We start from the raw sequence: 21,450 nt of genomic DNA, 5'->3' as shown, positions 1-21,450 counted from the left end.
CTTGCTGCCGAACTGCTGCAAACGGGACACATAAGGAGGGAAACAAGCAGCGTGTAATAGTGTGTAAGGATTAGAACAAAAACCCAGTAAACACAGAGACGCATCAGCTACTGCTAACGTCTCTCCAAGAGTCGCCTTTAAAACCTGAACGTACAACGACTGAATTTAAAACCAGTAGAAAAACATTTTTAAAAAAACAGAAGGTGAGTGACAACTTTAGAAAAGGCAATATAATATTAAAATAAGAGTTATGCACCTGTATTAGTTTTAGCCCTATGTAGTCGCTGCCCGCCGTGCGGCGTACAAGCATGTGACGCATTTATAAGGCTTCGTAATAACATGGACGCATACCGAGTTTTCATTTCAACTCTGTTGGACAGCACGGACTTCAAACTTTATAAAAGTGGTGTTTTTATATTGGTTTTGTGGTTATTTACTTCAAAATAAAGCCAGAAATAAGATTGATAATTTCCGCCTTATTTTGTGGGGTCTAAATGTACCACATTTCGAAACAACCAATGAAAATGTGTTGACGGTCTGTTGCTAGGTAGAACGGAGACACGCAGAGAGAGACGGGGAGGGGGCGGGGGGGAGGACTTGGATATGGCAAGAGACTAGGGCACAGCCATGCTGTGGATTTTACTAGGTTTTTTAGACTATAAGTGTGTTATTAGAGTTTGTGGTGTGTGCAGTGTTAGTAGTTTTGCTAGCTATCGCTACATGGCTTCATAGCGAGCGCTGACGCACTGAGAAGAGAGACTGCGCGCCGGGATGGCCATTTAGACCTCGTCTTCAAAGGGTTAAAAAAAGATCAGAATAACACATCTTTTCATTCAAATCTTTGTTGTGCAGTTACAGTTTTTCCTCATAAGTCAATAAACATGACGAAGTATTAGGGCGAGGGAAAAAATTAAGTTAATTAAAGTCATGATATTACGAGAAGAAAAGTTGCACGAGAAGTCATAACGTTATGTGACGTAACGACAGAAGAATAAAATCATAATACTATCTGAATAAAGTTGTAATATTAGTAGACTGCAGAAGCAATTTTATGATAACTCCTAAACAATAAATAATAACAAAATGACTGCTTACTTTCATACGTAATTGTACGACTTTTATCTGGCAGTATTGTGTCTTTGTTCCACTAATATTATGATTTTTTTTTCCTAATAAGATTCTGACTTTTTTCTCATAAACGAAAAAGAAATGTCTTCGTCCGTAATAAGTAACTCTTTTCCCCCCTGTGAGACCAAATTAAACCCGGCATCTAAAACATGTCTCTTCTGGGTCGGGTTCTGTCAGACGTGTTCTGCCAGAAACTCCTAGAACTCAAGTCCCGACAGAGCAGCCGGGCGGTGTGACGTTCCCACAGACAGATTCCAACAGAACCTGATGACGCTGATGGAGACGTTCCAGCTCCAGGCACCTCCAGCATCAGCCGGACCACTTCAAGCCCCGTTCTTGGAGATGACTCGGCTGGTACTTATAATACATGCGGGACTAATAGCGAGGCTGGGCTTCGACTTCAAACACGGGCTTTATGGTAAAACTTTGGCATGCAATCCTGCACGCACACACACATACACACGCACACAAACCCGACAACAAATTTCTCACATTTAATGTGCGATCATTCCAGCTAACAGCCCAAACAGACTTTGAAGTGCGTTCCACTCGTCTATTAATGAGGAACGTTATTCAGCCGGCGTGTTTGAAAAAAACAACAACAACAAAAAAACCCCGCATCGCATCGGAAAGTCGATCCGAGAAGGCAGACAGCCTGTCTGATCACGGCGGATTGCTCACACGCTGGCGATCGCACACACGCCCAGACGCAGTTAGCGGTGAAAGTGGAAGCCCTGTAATTTATAGAGTTATTTACTCCTCTGTGCGCCTTAAGGAGCCGGGGCTAATGAAGAATCCGATGGTCATGACGGGTGGAGGAGAGCGGGCTAATTGGACTGAGGTTTCACGCTGGTGGAAGGCCTATTTCCCCCATCTGGGAACGTCTGAAAGGAAAACCCGGCTCGAGTCAACGATTTCCTACAAACCTTTCATTGCTGTGATTGAAATAAAAGCTTGTTTCTGTTTATTCACAGACAAACGTTTGTCTTTCTGTTCTTGTTTTCTCCTTCCCCCCCACCTCGCCTCCTCTCCACCGTAGCGTGCGACTGTCATCCGGTCGGAGCGGCGGGGAAAACGTGCAACCAGACGACAGGCCAGTGTCCCTGCAAGGACGGAGTGACGGGGATCACCTGCAACCGCTGCGCCAAGGGTTACCAGCAGAGCCGCTCCCCCATCGCGCCGTGCATAAGTAAGCAGCCATATTTTCACCAGGAATGCGCCGATAAATTGGCAGATTCTCTTCATTTCTGGGAGATCGGTGATCGGCCGATGCTTACATGTGAATCCAATCTTATCCACCAATCTCATCGACCTGAAGGTCTAAAAATCAGCCACCGTCCTCTGGCTCTGCCATGAGAGAGGTTTGACTGACAGACCGGCCCACCGGGTCATGTCTGCAACTGTTTGCAGTTCAAAACAGTCACCCCACTGTTGCCATATCTAGCAACATTTCAGGAAAAGAAAATTGAATCTGCAAGCCAGGCTTCTTAAAGATCGTTGATCAGTCAGAAAACTCCAATTGAATTTTACACAGAAAAAATAAATACGTATTTGTTTTCAACATGGACACCCTAAACTCTGCTGAATTTGATCCCAGTTAAATCATCTTAGCACTAATCTAAACCACAAACTTTAATGTGTTTTTTAACAGGCCAACAAAACGCAGCATAACTGTGAACTATGAAGGGTAAATAAGAATAAAATCACCCCAAACAAGACACACGTTTGTATTGCACCTCCTTCACTTCCAGTGGAATCAAATGTCTTCAGAAATCCCGAAATTACTAAATAGAGTAATGATGTAAAAATGTAATATAATCTCAGTATAAATCCTACAAAAACCTCTGAGATTCTTTTCCAAAACATTAGCGAACAAACAGCGTCCTTGACATCAAGACACTTCATGGAGAAACTTGAACCACTTTGAGGTCGTAGCTCAAGTTTTGAGCATCTTCCTCAAAGGTCTAAAAATGGAAAAGAGGACGATAAACATGGTGGTGGCAGCATAATGCTGGTGATTGTCCACCTTCAGAGCTGACATGAAATTGTTTAAATTGAAACATATTCATTCATTAGAATGGCCTAGTCAAAGTCCAGATCTAAGTTGCAATTGAGAATCTGTGAAATGTGAAAATGCTTTTCTTGTTTTTCCTTAATCGAAAAAAAGAAGAAGATAAAAACAAAGCTGTAACGCTCCACTATTAAAGTAAATCTGTTTGGCCTCTGATTGCTATGCAACCAGAGAGGACACCTTCAAAATAAATAGATTAAAATAAATAAATAAGAAGAAATAAAATGAAAAAAGAAAAGAAAATTGGTTTTCACAGCTTCTCCCTCATCCAGTCTGGTCATGGTTGAGTTATTTTGCAAAGAAGAATGGACAAAATGTCCAGTTTTTTAATGTGAAGCACTTGTAGAGACAATTTAAAATATGTTAAAGGTGATACTACAAAGTGTTTCATTTCAGGGGGAGGGGTATTGAGGTATGAATACTAATACAAAAAAAATAAATAAATATTTTATTTATTTTTTTTGCTTCCTTTTCCTTCCGCTTCACATTTCTGCCTTATTTTATGTTGTTCTGTCACCTGAAACCCCAGTAAAACCCACCGAGGCAAAATGGAGGGGAAAAAACGCTCCATGTGTATAAAAGCTATAAATTCTGAAGCCAAAGCCTAAAGATTAGGAAATTCTCACACGCTTATCGTCTACCAAACCACGACTACGCATTGTCGTCGTATCCTAGCGCCATTATTATCGTTTTTCTTTCCCAAGAGATATTCAGCCTTTTAAGCCAGCAGCCTGGACAAACAGATCGTTAGGACTCGAGCGACGCAGCCATGTTTGTCTTCAGCGCCCGCTAACGGTCCCCCCTCGCAATAAATCTCCTCGGCCGCTCCGAGGGAAGGAGCGGCGGCCGACGTGTTCATTGGCCGTATCTGCAGATTCCAGACCTTCTGCAATAAACGCCGCGCAGAGCAGAGATAGGACGCTGGTACCTGCTGTAGCTGGCTGCCACCAGCGGATAAGATAACGGCGATGTCAAGGAGGACGCGCCGGCTATTGTCCCCCCGTGTCGCCGAGGCGGACACGACTGGACGTAGTGTGGTAACCAAGGGCCGGGGTCTAATAAACCAGAGGGGGGTCAAAGGGTTCCCCAAGACTGTGAATGTATTTGGTTTCTCGTGTATATGTATTTTTCTTTTACAGATAATGTCTTTTCCTTTTTAATGTTATGTTGTAAAAAATTTTTGTGATATCAAACTTTCTGCCAGCTACGAATTTAACAAGACCAGCACGATCAGTGCAGGGAGAAGGGAACGTTTATGGAAAACCCTACAGCAGAGATGCAATAAAATAAAATAAGAGAGAGCGAGAGAGACTCGCAAATGGGTTCATGCTTCTTTTCTTCACTTTTTCACATTTTATCTTGTAACCATAAACTTTAAGACGTATTTTATTGGAATTTTGTTTGACAGAGCAACACAGCGTGTACATGCGCTTATTCAGATATCTAACATCGTAGCAGAAGCTTAAAAAGTTTTAGCTCATCGTTGTAGCTTCCCCAGCTTATTTATAGATGTAGTGATTTTAATATATGTATATTTCTGAATTTGATTTAAAGAAAATAATATAAAATTAAGGGGAAAAAAATTGTTTAACTGATTCAAATAATACTGACCGTTCTTCAGCAGAAAACGTTCCGTCAGATTTCACAAGTTATACGAGTGATTTCACGTGGTGTAAAGAAACATTTGGTATGATCTGTATTTAAGAAAATTATATAAGTTGTTTCTTTTTTTAAAAAAAATAAAAATACATAAGAATCTGAAAAGTGCGGCGTGCATTTGCGTTCAACCCTCCTTACGTTTTTACTGGGCAGACAGAACAAGCCTCCTAAAAACTACATAGTGATTTAATTTTGATATGTTCAACCGAATCCCAGAGGGGAAACATGGTGGTGGCAGCATGATGCTGGGTTGAATGTTTGTTTGTTTTGTTTTGTTTTTTTGAAACATACGCCTCAATTTGGATTTCTAAATCTATAGACTTTGACACCCAAAAGAAATCATTAAAATTTTTTAGTAATTATGAGACAAATTGTTATAATGTTCGAGGGGTGTGAATACTTTTCCAAAGCACTAAATAGGAATTTCTTTTTTTTGTTGTTTTTGAAGTGCTCTTTGGTAAAATTCTGCTCTTAAAATAATTTTAAAAACCTAATCGTTTTTTAAAATTATTGCTACAAAAAAGTGTAATTTTCATCTCTGTCTTACAGAAATCCCTGTTGCATCTCCGACATCGACTTACAGCAGCTATGAGGAGCCGTCAGGTGAGCGACCAGAACATTGTTGACTTCTGCCGCACTCCAACTGAGCTTTAATTTTTATCTCTGCTGCACCAAACGTACTTTTTTTTGGGAGCGATTTGATGAAATAACTCAGCTGAGTTCAGTTTCAGCTGTTTCTTTGGGGCTTATAATGATACGTTGGCGTATTTCAAGCGCAGGCGCCGACATGAGCCGAACTCGATGAGATCAGACTGCCGCTGATGTAAACTCCAGATATTTTGCCAGCTCTCCCTGCGGCCTTGTCGCCTGTATTCCCAGCCTGCCCAGCAGCCTCCCCAGAGCTTCAGCTCTAATCTGATTACATGCTTCATTTGCACCAGTTTGTATTTCTATCAAGGCTGGCTGTGCCAGAAGAGAAGCCCTGCTGGACCTCATTGTTCATGTTTCCCCCCACATCCAACAAGAGTCTCCGTGTCGGACCGCTGGCATAATATGATTCGTTTCCACCTTTTAAAAGTTTATTTCTTTTTTTTTCCTTTTAAAAAGCGGGAGAGCGTGATCTGGGTTTGTTTGAACAACCCGAGTCACCTCTGGTCATCGATCACCGCGGCCCCCCAATCCCCCCTGACCAAATGAGGCACCACTGACTTCACCGAGCTTTGTTGCGATCCTTCGCTTCCCCCGGCTTTAGCGACCCGCCGAGAGAGTTTGGATTTCTTGTCAGGCGTCTCCAAAGACGGACACCACCCTCCAAATTAGGAGGAGCGCCGGTCTCCGGGGGGACCCCCGCTGGAATGAACGTGGGCGCACAAAGGGGGCGTTTGTCCTCGCGGCAGGAGATCGGACCTTAATGAGAGCCGCAGGCGCAATGGGACGCACTGGCTAGTGCGCCGCGGGGCTAATGGGTAACGTCAGCTATCAAAGGGGGGAAGCATGATGAAGGCCCCCCCTTAGATAAAGAGCACCCCTCCTTTTGCCCTCGTCGCTTCATTTGCATGGAAATCAAGCGTGCTCGATATGGACTCGTCAATTTTCATTTACTTTGGGATTTCCTCTTTTCTAATTTTCTCCCCAGAAAGGAGCCGGGCATTCTCCGACTTCACTCCTCATACATGAATTCGATCCTCATCCCGCCACTTTTTTCTCCCCCCGTTTTTTTTTTTTTTTTTTGTGAGAGGGAGGAGAGGGCGTGTTTTTCTTGCTCTATCATTACCTAGGCAACCTCATTCACACAGAGCATAATGGGGAAGAAAGGGAAAGACTGGACAGAGGGCTGGAAGAAATAATGAAGTTTGTCCATATTCAGGCGAGCTGAAAGGTCTCTCCCCCCCCTCTCTCTCTCTGTATTGCCCCCCCTCTCTTTCTTTCTCTCTTCAAACTGCCCTGCCCAGCTTTCCCATCCGCACCCCCAAAAAATGCCCAAGGCTTATTGCTACCCGCCCTATCACTAGGCTTTACTCCTCTGCTAGCTTTTGGTTTTAAAGGGTTCTAATTTCTGACGGGGTTCACTACCCCACACTTCCCTCCACCCCACCCCGCCCTGAGTGACCTTCTTTTACGAGGGCCTGACCTTGGGGTAACCCGCACAATAAACAGCAGGACACTGATGAGAGCGCTGGGCCGGAATGGGAAACATGGAGGCGTAGAGCAGGAGCGTGCTGACAGACACGGGAGGATGTGTGTAAGCTTTAATCTGTTTCACACTCTTTCTCCAAAGGCATCCTCGAGTGTCTGGGAACAAAAGTAGTGTGACACTCAGCGCTAAGGGTGTAACCAGATCGTTGCACGAGATGATGTAAAAACTCTGTGATTTGTTGTCCTGAGAGAAGTCTGCCTTGCTAAGCTCTACACATTTGCTATCAGCATTACTTCATCCAGTCAAGTTGGTGAGAGCTAATGTTTTTAGCTTTATGGGCTTTAAACCTTGTTGTACCAACGTTTGAAGCTCTTTGTCGTTTTCAAGCATTTCAACGCGGTTCCATAACTTTTCCATCTTTTCCCCGTCCATCCCTGAAGCCTGTTCACCGTGTCTTTCATCTCTGTATCTTTTAGCTCTTTTAGCTTCTTCAGTAGCCACAGTGTCCGCTGCCACTCCCATCAAATTCCCAGTCATTTTAGTAACTTCTGCAAAGACCCGCTCGAACTGGCGTATCTTCTTTTCAGACCTTTTGTCTCCTTGTTAGACTCAGCAATAGCGATTATGTATTCTTAGTGGCCATGTGATTAGCATCTTTAAAATATTTCAACGTTGCTGCCAAAAGAGAGATAAAAAAAACACTTCATCCAAAGAAGTAACGACTGCAGTGTAGATGAAACAAGATAAAGTCCAAATCGAAAATGGCTTATTAACATCAGACAAACTTTCAATAATATCAGATAAACTTTAAAATTAGCAGCTTTTGTATTAGTGGTTAGCTAAGTGACCTAAGTGAGCATGCAATTAGCATTTACATATTTCGATAATATTTGTTGCCATGATTGTGAAAGGAGAAAAAAAACACTTCTCCCACAATCGTTTTGTTGATGAAACAGTATATAGTTCAATTTCACAACAGTTTAGATAAACTTTCAAAGTAGTGGCGAGGTAAAATAGGAAGTAGTTTTTTAGTTGTGCTTTTGTGCTAACAGTCAGTTAGCAAAGACTAAAGAAAACGTCAAAGAAGCCTCCATTGTTTTAAAGCATTTATCCGCCAGAATTTTATTTACTTGGTCAAAAATAGAAACTTTAACAGGGATGAAAATTACCTATAAGCATTTGGAGCATAACACAACTGGCTAACTGTTGTTAGCAGCTAACAATGCTAAATTAACAGCTAACAATGCTGAATTAACATCTGAAAATCACCCCAAAAATTTTGAATTTTTTACATTCTAAATTGACATTAGAATGTAAAAAAAAATTTTATTTCAACATTTTACGAGTGCCTTTACATTAGTGAAAACATCATTTATGAATAAGTCAAGTCACACCTACAAAACATTTTTAAAACACATTTTGTGATTTGTGAAAAACTCATGGCACTGTATGGCGTCACATTCCTGCCTAAAACCTTGGTGAGAATATTAAGCAATCCCACTGACTATATTAAACAAGGAAGGACGTGGCTCTGCCCCCTTCCATTTATTCCCAGGCTCATGAATGCAGCATGGTAAACATTAAAACATTGTGCTTACCATGTTTTGCTGTAAGCAGAGATAAAAGACACAATTATATAGATAATGGCGATTTTCTGGGAAGCTCTCACCACACATCACATACCTCCCTCTGAGTTTAACTGACATATTTGTCAGTCCAGTCTGACCAGCCAGAATAAGATTAAGGTAATGAAAAGGAAAGAAAAAATAATTATAAATACACTAAAAACAACAAAATACATGTTCCTTTTCCTTACCTTACCTTCTTATTCTTCTTCGCCCTCCTCGTCTTCCTCTTCTTCTTCTACGCTTTGAACCCACGTCACTTTCTTCTCGTTTTGGGCCAAATCCCGTGCTGATAATCCAGGCAATCAAATCAATCAGAAGAGCTTCTTCCCCCAACTGATAACTGCATCCGCTAGCCAGAGAGCGAGCCTAACGTCCTGGAGACATGCTGCCCATGCTGCATTCAGGGGCGGTGGATAAGTGGAAATACACTGTTGTGATTTCTGTTATTTTTTGTGTGGCAGGAATGCCAAGCATTGTCTCACTAATATAATAAGCTGATCCTATATGCTTCAACCATATATGGTGCTAGAAGAATGAAGATGAAATTGTCCAAAACCCTTTTTTTTCTGTAAAAGTAACTTGAAGCATTTTAGCAAAAATCTTGTGTGCACACTGTTCTTTATTGTTCAGTTTCATGGGGACAAGTATTAGGTACAAACAAAACAACGCTTTAACATTTATAGCCTTGGCTAATTTAAAGTGAACATCCCCAGATGGCCCTTTAACAACATAAAACAGTTTAAAAGACAATAAAACAACACAGCGGGACAAAATGCTGTACATAACATAAATCCTAAAATTAACTTGATGCAGACCATAATAAAACAAGAGCCATGATGGTGCCATCATGGGACGGGCTGTTAACCACGACTACAACCCTGGTCTTCCTTAGGTTCAGTATTAAGTCTAAAAATCTTCCAGCCTGGAGTTGGTATCAAAACCTGAGGGAAGGATTTTCACACATTATCGACTCCCACAGGAAAAAAACCTGTTTACCTGAAGAGGTTTTATGAAAAGGTTCCTTGCAGTTGTCGCTGGATGCACCCTCCGGATTGAAGGGGAACCACAAGGTCACTAAACACCTGAGGACCCTGAACCTCCCATGGTCTTAAGAGACGGAATCATTTGGACTCCATGAGATGTTAACTCTGTGCGCAGTCCAGCAGGGTGGCATCGACCCCACGTGCGCTTTCCCAAGATTTTTTATGTGTGTTTGTATGTGGTTTTGGGAACTGACGTTCTGATGGGACAATCCCGTCGCTTCTCAGCTGTCCGATCGTGACAGTCGGCGCACTCCTGAATGTGAGGGTTAAAAATGTATGATACGTTGCAATATTGAACAAAGTTCTCAAAGTTCATCGCATTCAGTTTTTTTGTTTCCTTTATTTATGTTTGTCAAATTATAGTTGAGAATCCAGAACAACACCTGAAATCTGCTCAATGTGTCCATTATCTTTCAAATTTAAATCAGAGCTACTGATCGCAGACCGGTCCCTTGAAGAAAAGCAAACTCAAACTGTTTTTTTTTTTTTTTAACATTTCTCTTAAGACGAGCCTCATCTTACCTCATTGACAAGCTCCGAAAGATAACTTCTGACCTTATACTCACCAGTTAATTTGTCCAAACTTCCTTGTCTGGCTTGCCAACAATCTTCCCTTACTCAAGCACCATAGAAGCCTCAGCCCCTTAGAAATGTATTTATGTTTTGGCAGTAATTTGAGTGCGCAGCAGAAGAAAAGAGACAATTACAAAGACAATGGATGCAAATGATTTCTAAGTGCAAGTGGCTAAAGTTAGCGTGTGTTCTTGAGCATTGTCACTGTTGCTAAAACAAAGGCTCCTAATGATCCCCTGTGTTCGACACTGAGCATATATTTTGAAAAACATAGTTTCAGTTTTGAGAATAACTGAAAACTGAAAGGATTAAATGTTAGGAAATAATTATTTTCTGGAACATCATGTTCCGCCACATCATTTAAGTATGCATGCTGTTTTTCTGTTCTGCTCCCATCCCGAATAGTTTGTGCATGCTGGGATTAACAGGCTGGGGATTCACAGCATTCCACCGCAACACAACCGAGTGCTTTACTTTTCCATTAGGTCGGGTCATTTTAGGTTATATTTTACTTTCAAATTGAAGGACAGAATGAACATCTGGGAGTGAAAGGCAGCGACTCCACTGGTATCGCCAAGGTCAGATAATGATCAGCCAATTAGAATCATGCAATAACGTGACTGGTTTATTTGAAATTGAGTTTTTCCAAATAGATTGCTTAAATCTTTTCGCATTCTTGCTAACCCAGTATTGCATCTGGATGGATTTCACAGGGGCAAAGTTTTAAATATCACACAAAGCATTTAATAAACAGCTGGATAAACATTGCTAACATGTACCTCCTCTTTTTTTTCCTTTTTCTAATTGGCAGATTGTGAGTCTTACTGTAAAGCCTCCAAGGGAAAAATGAAGATCACCATGAAGAAGTACTGCAAGAAAGACTTTGGTGAGTGAGTCCAGCAGCAGACAGGAATGCAGGCTTCGCACACGAAAGTCCGCACTCATGAGGTCAAACGCCTCAATTATTCCCAGCCCAATAACGTTCAATCCGTGCCTCGAACCGTCGTCTTCGTGTCTCCATTGATGATTTACTGAAAACATAGCTGGGCCACGTCGGCTTCTGCTGATTAGTCCGACATATTTTGAAGTCTCTGATGTGGGCTGTTGAGAGGTCTGCCCTTGAGCGTGGTTGTGTTTTCAGAAATCCTATCTTAAGTGGAAGACACGGACAGTGAAAACCGAGCTTTTCAAGATACACAAACGCTCGCCAAGGCTCTGACACTGGTAATTGCTCATTTTCTGTGCCGATTCGCTCAATCTGATTGCATCTCAGAGATTTTTTCCTTGACGTATTTCCAGGTCTTATCTCTTGCGATAATACTCTGGGGGCTTCTGGGAAGGTTTGAATGGAAATGTTCAAGGACTGACTTGAATTTCTTGAAAGACATTTAGTGCATTCAGCAATGCACTGCCAGGATTTTAAACATCAGCAATGTCTAGCACTGTTTCTAATAATGTAGCTTTCTACAAAAATAGTTTTTTCTACCTTGCAGGACGAAGAAGGAACAAAAATACTTAATGGTTTCCACAAGGAAATCTTTTAATGTCCACATTTATTTGAACAACTCTAAATGTGCAATTCCAGTCAGTTTAGTTATCAGTATCTATGTTTAAATTTATCCATTTCAAAAGTAAATGCACTGAATGGAAACATGTCAATTTGAAAAAAAAAAATCCTTTTTAGATAAATGTTTTGGCACCAGGATGGTGTTTTTCGCCGTATCAAAAGTGGTTTATTTTGCAAAACCGCATCAGAAACATTTTTTACGCATCACACAACTCACATGATCAACAAAAGGATGTTGCTACTGTCGGAAACCACAAAAAATAAGACGACAGGAAGTAGTTGTGTCGTCATGGCATGGCATGTTTTTAATGTCTTACGTGAACAAACATATTCACATGTGATTTTAAATTTTTTATTTAATGGAAACACTGTGATTGCAAAATTGTGCGTTTTTTTTTTACACTTGTGGAATATTGACAAAGTTTTTTACACGTTTGTAATGGAAACGAAGCCATTGGCACAAATGTCGCATCAATTTTAGATTTTCAATGACATGCTTCCGCTCTTCTTTCTCCAGGAAGAAATATTCACACTACAAGTGTTTACAAACAAGAATTTTTAGTAAAATATAAAACGGATTCATCCTGGCTTTGTTGTGAATGTTCTTTAGTCGACACTGGATTGAAATGAAAACGGGCGACTGCCTGATGTTAGGATGTAAAGGACTTTGAACCGCCTTGTTGCTGAAATGTGCTGTGCACAGAATTAAACTTGAAACTTTAACTTGAAATATGCAAAATACTCTGTTATATTCCTATCTTCAACCAGTCAAACTTGTCATGTTTTATTCTTACTCTGGTCTTAGTTTAGTTTTATTATATCTATTATATCTTCCTGGTGTTTTAGTTATAGTTTGATTCATTTCTTAGTTTCCCTGTTGGTTCTGTCTCCTCTCACAGCTGCAGCTCGTTACTAATCAGCCACCTGTTCTCTATCCACTAATCAAACTCACCAGTATCCAAGTCCTCAGCTGTCAGTCAGTCACTGCTGGATTTCTCTGTCTACTTCATGTTCTCCTGTGTTTGTTGTAAAGTTTTGTCAAAGTGACGTGTCATCCGTCTGCGTTTTGGTCCTGCTGGTTCACACATCATAACAAAGTTATTGTAAAATGAAACAAACATTTCTGTTTCCATAATTTATGTGGAACTTCTCAGGCTCACTGACTTGTTTCAAACTTTTTTTTCTCTGCGATTTTGTTTTTTTTTGGCCTTTAACATTTTTTCAGTACATCTGACATCACAAGAAACAAAAGGAGTGTATGTATGTATATATATATATGGTCTTCCTCCTTAACTTTATACAAGCCAATCAATAGTCAAATTGGCTTTAATGCTCATCAACTAACGCATATGTGCAAATAAAATGATGATTTCTTGGTTGACAGTGACTGAAGCATTTCAGGCCTGCACAGAGATTGTAATTTATTGCTTCTTCTGACTGCTGAGTGCCAATGTTTAAATTGGGTTAATCTTGTGGCAGATCCTCCAAAAGACTGAAGAAACAAGTGATACGTTTGCCAGGATGCTTTAGAGAACTTGGTCTGCTTGTGCAATTTGGGAAACTGTTCAGGAGTTTTACATCAAATCTCAATCAGATTTATTTATGCAGCAGATTTCAGCAATAATGAGGCTCAAAGTGCTTTAACTGAAGCATCATCATACACTCACCAGTAACAAACATTACATTTTGTCGAGTACCATCATCAAAACCATCAAGGCACATTAAATATGTTGGTTGACGTTCCGGTGACTATGGGTCGAAAGCAACTGTAAACAAGTTTTAGTGTTTTAGTCATGGTTCAAATGAACTTGGTGTTTCAGCTGTTTTGCAGTTCTCTGATTCAGTTCCAGATTTGTGGTTTATAGAGAACACAGCAGTGACGCAGCGCTGTCTGCGAATGAAGGCAACATAGGAATGAGCTGTAATACCTCAAACAGCACTAAACAGGCAGACCAATCAGGGTTGGTGAAGTCTAATCCCCAACAGGTGACGTCCTGCATGCTTTTGATGTTTTTCTGCTCTGACATTGCTGAGCTAATTGCTGAGTTACTCAGCAAGTCATCTGGTTCTGCAGAGGCGTCATCATGAGCCATTCATGTGATTCAGGTGTGCCGAGTCGAGACAAAATCTAAAACCTGCAGATTACTGGTGCCCGTCTACAGGAGCTGGCACCCCTCTAGATCAGTGTAGCTATGTAAGAATGGCCCAATCAAAGTCCAAATCGAAGTGAGAGAATTTTAAACTGAGTTGCATTGTACAGCAGCCGCTTTAGGGGAAGGCGTACAGTTTAGTAATCGCCCAATTCCCGCTTGCGTAGATCTTTCTGAACTTCAAAATCATTATCAGCAAAACTGCGTCGGTTCAGCAGGGAGGCAGATTTGGTTTCTTTTTATATCATCCAGATGAACGCCGGCCAAACGTATTTTAGTCCCCCCCTCGCAGCTGAGTCCGCGCTAATTCAGTCCATTTGCAGCGTTTGGAGACGAAGCCATATGCAGTCATTCTTCATATTTCCATTGACTTGAATCTCAGTCGTCAGCGCTGGGAGCAGCGGTGCGCCCATAAATCAGTCAGGCCCGCTTCAAGCAAGGCGTGCGTGTTGCTGTTGGACTCCTCTCAAGGTTCTGGAAGCAGATGATTCTATCCCGAGTCGGGTCGAGTCGAGGCGGCGAGGCCGACGTCGGCGCTCAGCGTGCGTTCCCTTTGCCACGGTCTAATTCATTTCTCAGGCTTGTCGCCTCGCTTTTGTGGGGCTTCAGAGTCTCCTCTCTATTCTTCCTTGGGAGGGAAGCAGGGGGTGCAACCCCCCGCGTGTGAGTGCTGATGCAGGCCCCCCGGGGGTCACGGGAAGGGGCCCTCTGTTTAAACACAGTTGTGCGCTTCGCCGGCGCAGAGCATTCCTCGGGGCGCAAACAGGTGGTAAATTAAGCAGACGGTGACGGATTGCCACCCTCGGAGAAAGAGAAATATGTTTTGTTTGTTCAATTTTTGTTTTTCATCAGCGCCGTAGCTACGGAGACGGCAGACACAAAGGGATTATATTCTCGCCCGACGACCCTTCCTCTACAGACACACACACACACACACGTATACTCTTCCCTCTCCCTGGTGCCGGACGGACGACAATGAATCAAAAGATCCGCCCGGCCATCTCTCCGCAGTCACCCAAGGGTGGAGGGTCCCCGATCATTCACTCAGCTGATAACCAGCAGGGGACAAGGGCTTCTGCGCGCTAATTAGGCGAACTCTAATTTCATTAGCCTCTCCTCCCCACCACCACACCACCACCCGTGTCTAAAGCAGCAGCAGCAGACCTAAAGAAGATCAACTCTGTGGGAAGTCTGGCTGGAAGGGAGACTCGGTCAGCGGCCATTGTTGGAGCTCGAGATCATCCTGCACTTCCTCTCCTCGACAACGCCACTTCCATTTTCTAACTGGTGTCTATTTAACTTAAACCAAGTGGCACAAGGTGTGTGTGTGTGTGTGTGTGTGTGTGCGTGTGTGTGTGCCTGAGGAGGGGGGTTTGTGTGCGCTTCAATGCGCCCTGAGGTCTGAAAACACACTTGAGAGTGAAAGCAAGAGAGGCAAGACACTGACAGGGAGCCTGGGCCCCTGCGCCACAGCCGGGTCTCCTCCAGCCGAGTCCATCAGCGATCCCCGTCCCCCCGCCGGATTCTCACGCTGCGGAGTTGGATGGAGTTCTGGGAGCAGAACCCCGGACAGCTCATGAGGTCGGAAACACATCCCGATTTTCCCCCGGCCCGGACCTTTTTTTTCCCCCTGAGGCTGCGAAGACAAATAGTGGCCCCAAGGCTTCTACCCCATCAACCACCCCCTCCACCCTCCACCCTCACTCACACCCTTTATGTGTCGGGATGAAGGAGAGGGCTGCAGTGAAAGGCAGGGCTGTGAGAGTTCGCTCTCCTCGGCCCAACAGGCCTTCTTTCTCCTGAATTTGTGTGCAATTTGCTCACACCGTGCATTGAGGGATGCACACTTGAACACCTCGGTTCATTTTCTGGTATTGACAGGGGTTGACTGATGAAGACTGACAATGAAAAGGAAAACTTTCTTTTGGAAAAATAAAAAGATGTGTAACTTTAGTTTTTGCATTGCCTTCATCACCCTTGAATCTTTTTTTCTATTTGGTTACATTACTGCCGCAAACCCGGTGAATTTGGTTTTGGGGTCGTTTGTGACCTTATGGTGTCTGATAGTCCGACAGACTCGGACACCAAATTTGCAATGTTTGTTACATTTTCAGCTGCTGCAGTTCACTTTCACATTGCCAAATGAACCAAACGCTTAGAGAAACCTGACCCTTTACTTTACCTGTGTTCACCAAGAACTGCAAAGGGAAACGACATGAAAACCTCCAAGAAGACGATGAGGGCAACTTCCTCCTTCAACAAATGTAAAAGAAAAAGAAAAAAAAACGGAGTAGTAACAGATTTTAGTGATTGTAAGATTTCTCTTTGGTAAAAGACCATGAGGCATTTCTCCTGCTAGCGTTAGACTCACATGATTGTTTTTGGTTGTATTTACCCAGAATGCTTTGCACTATATTCCTCTTCCTGCTTTTGGAGCGGCCTCTGGTCCACTTGGTGTTCATATTTAAACTGCACCAGAGTTCACTTCAACTGAACAGAGACCGAGGTGTTTAGGCAGATCAGAGTTAACTTTTTTGGTCCACATGAGGGTTCACACATCACACCAGGCTTTAATCTAGTTTGATCAAAGCGGAGTAAACAGGACTGGTGCGAATGCACCCTAACACAAAGTAGCACTTAATTGTGAAGTGGACTACATTACAAGGCATTCTGGGTAAATGCAACCGAAACAAATGCAAGAGTCTACCATTAGTTTGAGAAATGACTTGTGGGCTTTTACCAGCGACGACCTCTAAAATCTGATGGAACTCCATTTTCATTTGAAGAAGGAAAGTTTTTGAGTTGTTTCCTTCAGCAGTTCGTGGTGCAGTGCCACCACAGGCACTCTGTGTGTGTGTGTGTGTGTGTGTGTGTGTGTGTGTGTGTGTGTGTGCGTGTGTGTGTGCGCGTGTGCGTTTGTAATGCCTTGTGGGGACGATTTTCCTGACACATACTATGTTGTAGGGACCAATTGCTCCTTGAGGGGACCGAAGCCTGGTGCCCACAAGGGGAAATGCTGTTTTTGGGTCAGGGGTCAGAGTTAGGACTAAGGTGTGAATTGAGTTTTGGATAGGGTTAGGGATAGGTATGTGATGGTTAGGGTTAGGAAAAGGGTAAAGGTTAGGTTTAGGCTGTAGAAATGAATGGAAGTCAATGGAAAGTCCCCACAAAGATAGCCACGCAAACGTGTGTGTGTGTGTGTGTGTGTTACATTTTCAGCTGCTGTGGTTGGTTTGACACAGTGCATTGTGAAAGCGAACCACACCGACTGAAAATGTAGCAAATGTTGCCATTTTGGTCTTCAATCTAAACAAGATTAAGTCTATTGGACTCCCAGGTGTGAAAATTCCCTCAGTTTCCCTCCCATTTTTATGCTACAAATGTAATTTGTTTTCTCACACGTCACTATTATGCACAACTCTGTTCCGTCACATTAAATCCCAAGTAAAACGCATTGACGTGTACTGTTAGAAAAAATAAATAAATCAGAAATACCCTGGACTCAATCAAAAGTTTGGTGTTGAATAAAATCAGGTTGCTGCTTCGTGAACTCTATTGAATCTGGCTCAGATGAAATCATTCCCACAGTTTTAGGTTTAAAAAAAAAAACACGCCATCCACTCATGGCATAATTGGACATTCCTGGCTAAACTCTTAGAACAAAGCCCTTCACTTCAAGCACACATTAGCTGCTGAGCTGTTTATCCCCCTTGTTGCATTCACTGTGACATGGTAATCGCCAACTCTGCTTTGGGCTCGACTCTTTCCCTGGTATGAAAATATCTACCACAAGCAGAGTCCCAGATAGGTACCAGGTTTTTGGGAGTTGGTGGGGGAAATTGTCAGTTTTCAGATGTTCAGAGCTCCAACTTCACACCTGACGGATCAAATGGGGAAATAAATTGACTCCAAAGTTCTATTATTTGCAGATGTGGAGTCGTACACATCAAATCCGTTCAAAAGAAGTCAAAAATCCAGCTCCTCCACCGGGGACCTGAGCGCTCTACGTTGGAAAGTTGTCGTTGGGGTTTCCTGTGGAAACTGGTGCATATTGGCAAGTGTGTTCGCATTGTGGAGAAGGTCAGAGGTCAGAGTTTAAGGGAGGAGCCGGTGACACGCTGCGTGTCTGAGTCATTTTTATACAATGTTCTCTAGATGCTTGTGGAAAAAAGGTGGAGTGGCAACTTGAAAAAAGCTTTTATAAGGTATATTTATATTTTTTGCACCTGCATATTTTCACCCTGAAAATGTTTGAAAAAAAAAAAAAAGATTTTTAATTCACATTTAATATATTTATTTGGTGTGGAAAAGAACCGCATTACGACAAACGTTTATATTTAATCAGTTGGAAAGTATCGGTGTACCTGCTATTTTGTAGGGTTGAAACGATTAATTGAATTAATCCAAATATATACAAAAAAATACATGAATTTGCATTTAAGATAAAAATAAACTTCTTTGTAAATATAACTCAAGTGGGGTAGTTTTAGCTTCACCTGGTTCAAATTCTGTTTTTAAAAAAAATAAACAAACCAGTTAATCAAAAATGTTTTTTTTTTTTACCAGATTAGCCATCGAATGTTTATTTTTCTTGTTTAATAATGGACTAAGAGGTGTTTTTTTTGCATCTTTTTAATGTATTTTAATGTATTTCAAATATTGTTAAATAAACGCTTAAGTGAATAATCTGCACAATGTACGAATATCTATCAATTAATTGTCAGTAACTGATTAATCGGAAGCTAAAACAATTCTTAGCAAACTCTGAATGTTTACATTTGTGACGGTAGGACAGAAAAGTCTTTTTCTGCCAACAACCAGCTGACGCATAAGAGAGCAACTTATGGTTGCTACACCGTTTCGTCCTACTCAATAAGCATACTCTAATAAAAGCTTGGAGTTTTCTAAAATATTCGGTGCCAGATTTTTTTTTCTTCTGCAATAAAATGTGACTCTTTCATAAGGCTTTTTATTTATTCTCAAATCGGGGTGCCAAACGTGTCTGACGTATTTAAAATTGATTCAAAGATTCATAAATGGGAAGATAAATCAGAATTATTGAAGGTGCGCAGGAAGCTGTAAGTCCTAACTCACTTATGTTTTCATTGTTCCAGTGAGACTTGTCGCCAATCTACACTGCAAAAACACAAAATCTTACCAAGTATTTTTCACGTGCTTCGTATCGCAAATATCTTGGTACAAATGAAATGAGGCGTAGCCAACTCGCAAAAAAACTTTTCAGCAAAATATAGAAGCTTGTTGTAAATCTATAACTCCTTAATGTTGATGAAAACATGAGTATTTTACTTAGAACCAGACACTTTTAACATAAATGAAGTAATCTGGCTGTGGAACCAATACTTTATAATCAATATCAAGGAATTATTAACTCAACAATCTTTTTTATTAGCGGGTCCAATCAGGGACACAAACTAGAAGTGACACTAAAATTGCAATTCAATAAATGGACTCCAGTTTTAGAGAACAATGAACAAAATGTGAATGGGAAAACCATTTATTTAATCAAACACAACACGCACATATAGCTCAGCATATAAAATCTGTGCAGAAGTCACACAGTTAGCCTGTTTAGCTTAGCATAGCTTAACTCTATTTTAAGTGCCATTATATTAATTCTATTCATGTAATCAAAGTGAAAAATATTGAACCGTTACAGATGACAAATTGCAAATAATTGTTCAATAGCCCCCTTTTCTTTTTTGCGTGCAGTAGTCTGAGGCTAATTTTTCTTATTTTTATTAAATGTCATTTCGTCAAACTGGGATGGAAATCAGCCACTTGGCTACAATCTCATGTAAATGTTATTAAATGTGTAATGTCCTATTTTGAAAATAAAAACAAAAAAACTTAACAAAAAAATATTGGTGGTTGTAAAACACGAGTAACATTTCAGTTGTGACTCTGCACTAATCTCTCTAGACACGTTGCATGTTATTGTTTACATCCAGACGTTTTCTTGAACTGAACCAACACACTCCACATCTACATGTTAAGATCTTCAAAGTTAAGCTGGCATAAATGACCTACTTCCCTCTCCCTCACTTTTTTTTTTAATGAAAACTTTTTCCTGACCTATTAAACGTCAAGCCATTGGACCATGTTTTTCTTTTTAGCTGTCGTGTTGACAATTAAAAACAAAGCCTTTTCTTTTACACATCAGGCTAAATTTAAGATTCAGTACACTATATTGACACCTTTACAGCTAAAGCCAATGGTAGTCAATGTCGGTTCGGTAGCAGGGAGATGGAGGGCACGATAAGATAAATAAACAAACCGACATATCTGGTGGGCGTGGCCAGGCAGGGTGACCAATCAGATTTTAAGGTCAGCCTACACTTTGCTGAAAAGTTACTTCTAAATTAGACCAAGAATACTTGGGACGATTTTGTGTTTTCACAGTATAGTAAGACGTCTACTAGCATTAACGCATCATTCAAAGGTAGCTGACCCTCTGCTTTTCTTCTTCTTCTCCCCACAGCCGTCCAGGTTCACGTCCTGAAAGGCGACAAGGCAGGCGAGTGGTGGAAGTTCACCGTCAACATCATTTCCGTCTACAAGCAAGGCGGCCATCGCATCCGCCGTGGGGACCAGCTGCTGTGGGTGCGCGCCAAGGACGTGGCCTGCAAGTGTCCCAAGATCAAGCCGGGTAGGAAGTACCTGCTCCTGGGCTCGGACGACGACGCCCCCGGACAGAGCGGCGTGGTCGCCGACAAAGCCAGCCTGCTCATCCCGTGGAAGGACCTGTGGGGCCGTCGGCTGAGGAAGTTCCAACAGCGCGGCAAGAGAGGGAAGTGCTAAAATAAAAAGTAAAAACGGCTTGTGGGTGAGAGAAGAGGAGAGAGATCGGTGTGACGCCTCCCGCCAGGATTGAAAGGAGAAGAGATGGATGATGGATTAACTGAAATAGTCATAAGTAAAAGGGACAAAAAAAAAAGGTGAAGAGTAGGAGAATTGGTGGAGACTGAGTGCTGCTGCTCTGAGCTGGAGGAAAAGAGAATAATGTTTTTAGGAACTTTTTTTGTGTGAAGGAGCTCGCTCTACGGTTCCGTTTCTTCGTCTTTGAGGTGTGTTTTATCGTGTAATTGCAGAGTTTGCACCTAATTCCACAGACACGACAGAAACCCCTTTCTTACGCCATGGTGTTGCTGTACAACAACGCTCTTCCCCGCCAAGCCGCAGAGCTCCTTGGGGAGGAAAAAAAAACTGCTCTGGAGCATCACCGGACCGCACGCACGCCCACGTATGGAAGGTCGTTCCTGCAGATCTGCCAAACTGTCGTCTACTTTTGAGAAACGTTTAAACCCGTTCCAAGCTGCCAGTCTCTTGAGTGCCATGAACTTCCTGACCATGTAGGCACGTTACCTCACTGGGTTCTGGGAACTAAGAGATCCAACTCTTTGCTCGGCTTCTACCTGCAGTTCAGGTGCATCTGAATATGTTGAAGCATCGTTGAAAAGTGAAATAGTTTTAGTC

At 42.0% G+C, this 21,450-nt stretch overlaps 1 protein-coding gene across 3 annotated transcripts in view; it reads left to right on the top strand.

Moving 5' to 3' along the window:
* Positions 1-21,180, top strand: part of ntn1b (netrin 1b) — a 61,904-nt gene extending 40,724 nt beyond the window's left edge. For all 3 annotated transcript variants that reach the window (XM_007560309.2, XM_016675491.1, XM_007560308.2), the window contains exons 4-7: positions 2,168-2,317; positions 5,408-5,461; positions 11,051-11,125; positions 20,456-21,180. In XM_007560309.2, coding sequence (XP_007560371.1) covers positions 2,168-2,317; positions 5,408-5,461; positions 11,051-11,125; positions 20,456-20,775 — 599 coding nt within the window. In that variant the 3' untranslated portion in view covers positions 20,776-21,180. The remainder of the gene's footprint in view (positions 1-2,167; positions 2,318-5,407; positions 5,462-11,050; positions 11,126-20,455) is intronic.
* Positions 21,181-21,450: the final 270 nt, after the last annotated feature.

The sequence above is a fragment of the Poecilia formosa genome, unplaced genomic scaffold, assembly GCF_000485575.1.
Source record: "Poecilia formosa unplaced genomic scaffold, Poecilia_formosa-5.1.2 Scaffold114, whole genome shotgun sequence".
NCBI classification, from domain to species: Eukaryota; Metazoa; Chordata; class Actinopteri; order Cyprinodontiformes; family Poeciliidae; genus Poecilia; species Poecilia formosa.
This window is presented reverse-complemented; position numbering and strand designations above follow the sequence as displayed.